At 64.9% G+C, this 1737-nt stretch overlaps 1 protein-coding gene across 1 annotated transcript in view; it reads right to left on the reverse strand.

Moving 5' to 3' along the window:
* RAB11FIP5 (RAB11 family interacting protein 5) overlaps positions 1 to 1731 on the reverse strand; it is an 89701-nt gene extending 87970 nt beyond the window's left edge. The window contains exon 1 of the mRNA XM_019526268.1: positions 1603 to 1731. Within this exon, the coding sequence (XP_019381813.1) occupies positions 1603 to 1676 (74 nt within the window). The 5' untranslated portion in view covers positions 1677 to 1731. The remainder of the gene's footprint in view (positions 1 to 1602) is intronic.
* Between the last annotated feature and the right edge of the window lie 6 nt (positions 1732 to 1737).

The following is a 1737-nucleotide window of genomic DNA, read 5'->3' on the forward strand; positions in this document are numbered from 1 at the left end:
GGCTGCTCCCAGGGCTGCACCAGGGAGCAAAGCGGGGGAAGCGGTCAGTGGGTGCGTGGGATGGGCCGCAGCCCTTGCTGCTACACGCCCCCCGGGGATGGCTGCGGACTGTGAAGCTGTGTCAGGCTCTTCCCAGGGGATGCGTGCGTGCGCCCAGATCTGCACGCAGGACAAGAGCAGGCTGCTGTCTACCCCCGAGCGCCAGGAACAGCTCAGTGCCACCGCCGATCCCAGCCAGCACCGGTAGCCTACTCTAGTCCCATGCGCAGATCTGGGGGCACGCGCTCCCCAGACCGCAGCCCCCCCGGGGGGGGGGGGTAGCAGCAAGAGCCGTGCCCTGTACCCACTGACAGCTCCCCCCACTTTGCTCCCTGCTGCAGCCCCAGGAGTGGCCAATGCACTGCACTGCGCCCCTCCCTCCTGCTGCAGCAGCCTGCTGCCGGGCTGCCCTAGCACTTGGGGGAAGCGGAGGGTGGCGCACAGCTGGACGCGGGGGGGGCCCCGACCCTGATCTCAGCTCCAGCCCCTCTCACTCTGCCCAGGGTCAGAGCCAGGAGCCCCACGGGCCCGTGCAGATCAGCCAGGTGCCGCGCCCACCTCTGGGAGCGGGGCTGGGATGGGCTGAGCTGGGCTGTCCTGCCTCCCAGTGCCCAGGACAGGTCGCAGCTGTAGCTGCCAGGTGCAGCTGGGACCTGCCTGCCCCAGGAACGATTCCCCTGACCCCTCCCAGGGTCAGAGCCAGGAGCCCTGTGCCCCCAGGCAGTGACTCCTCCGGCCTCCGCGTGGCCACTGTCCCTCCCCTTGCCCCTGCTCCGCATATGGCTGCCGCCACCCCAATCGGTTTTTACTGATTTACACTGAAAAATGGGTGTAAATCAGTAAAAATGGAATAACTTCAATAAAAAAAATCCAGTAAAAACTGAGAATGCAGAACACTACTCCAGAGCTAATTTCTATCCAGCTTTCATTTGGCCGTGTCACAGGGCCCACAGTGATGTTTCCTGACCCCTTTAGCAAGGCCAGGCTGCATCTGTGTCTACCATCAAGCCTCAGTCTTCCTTCCAGTCCTGCCCCATGCTGAAGTGCTCGTGCCCGGCACAGCGGAGGGCCAGCGGGCAGACAGACTAAGATGCGCATGATATGAGGCTGAACTTCACTCCTTAGTCCCAGTTCTCAGCTCCTTGGCCAAAGCTGCTAGCAAGAAACGAGACGCGCTGCAGAGTGAGAACGCATCACAATAAAGATATCGTATCACGTCAAAAATCAAGCACATTGCCGTGAATAAGGAGCCCACACCAGAAACACCGAACCTGATTCAGCCTCTCGAGCTCGCTTCATCAGACCTGTGGACGTTACCGTGCCTCAAGGGCGCCGCGGGGCCAGTGATGGGGGCAGACCCGCCCGCCCCGCGCATCTCGCGGCCCCGCTGCAGACCAGCGGTGTCCAATTCCCGCCGGGGAAAGCTGGCACGCGAGCACCCACCCGTGCCAGTCAAAGGGCGCCGCGCCGTGCCGCGCCGCCCTGCCCTGCCAAGCGTGGGGTCTGCGGATGAAGAAGGCCTCCGCCTGCCCTGGCTGCCCAGCCCTCGCCCCGCATACTCACTGGTCCCGCGGGGCGCGGCCGGCCTGCAGCGCGGGGCCCAGGGGCAGGGTGGCGCGGCCCAGGAACTTGTCCATGCCCAGCAGGGCGCGGTGCAGCACCGTGAGCACCAGCTCCCCGCCGCCGTCGCCCCAGTCC

This window comes from Gavialis gangeticus, unplaced genomic scaffold (assembly GCF_001723915.1).
Source record: "Gavialis gangeticus isolate Ggan-Ray unplaced genomic scaffold, GavGan_comp1, whole genome shotgun sequence".
Classification (NCBI taxonomy): Eukaryota; Metazoa; Chordata; order Crocodylia; family Gavialidae; genus Gavialis; species Gavialis gangeticus.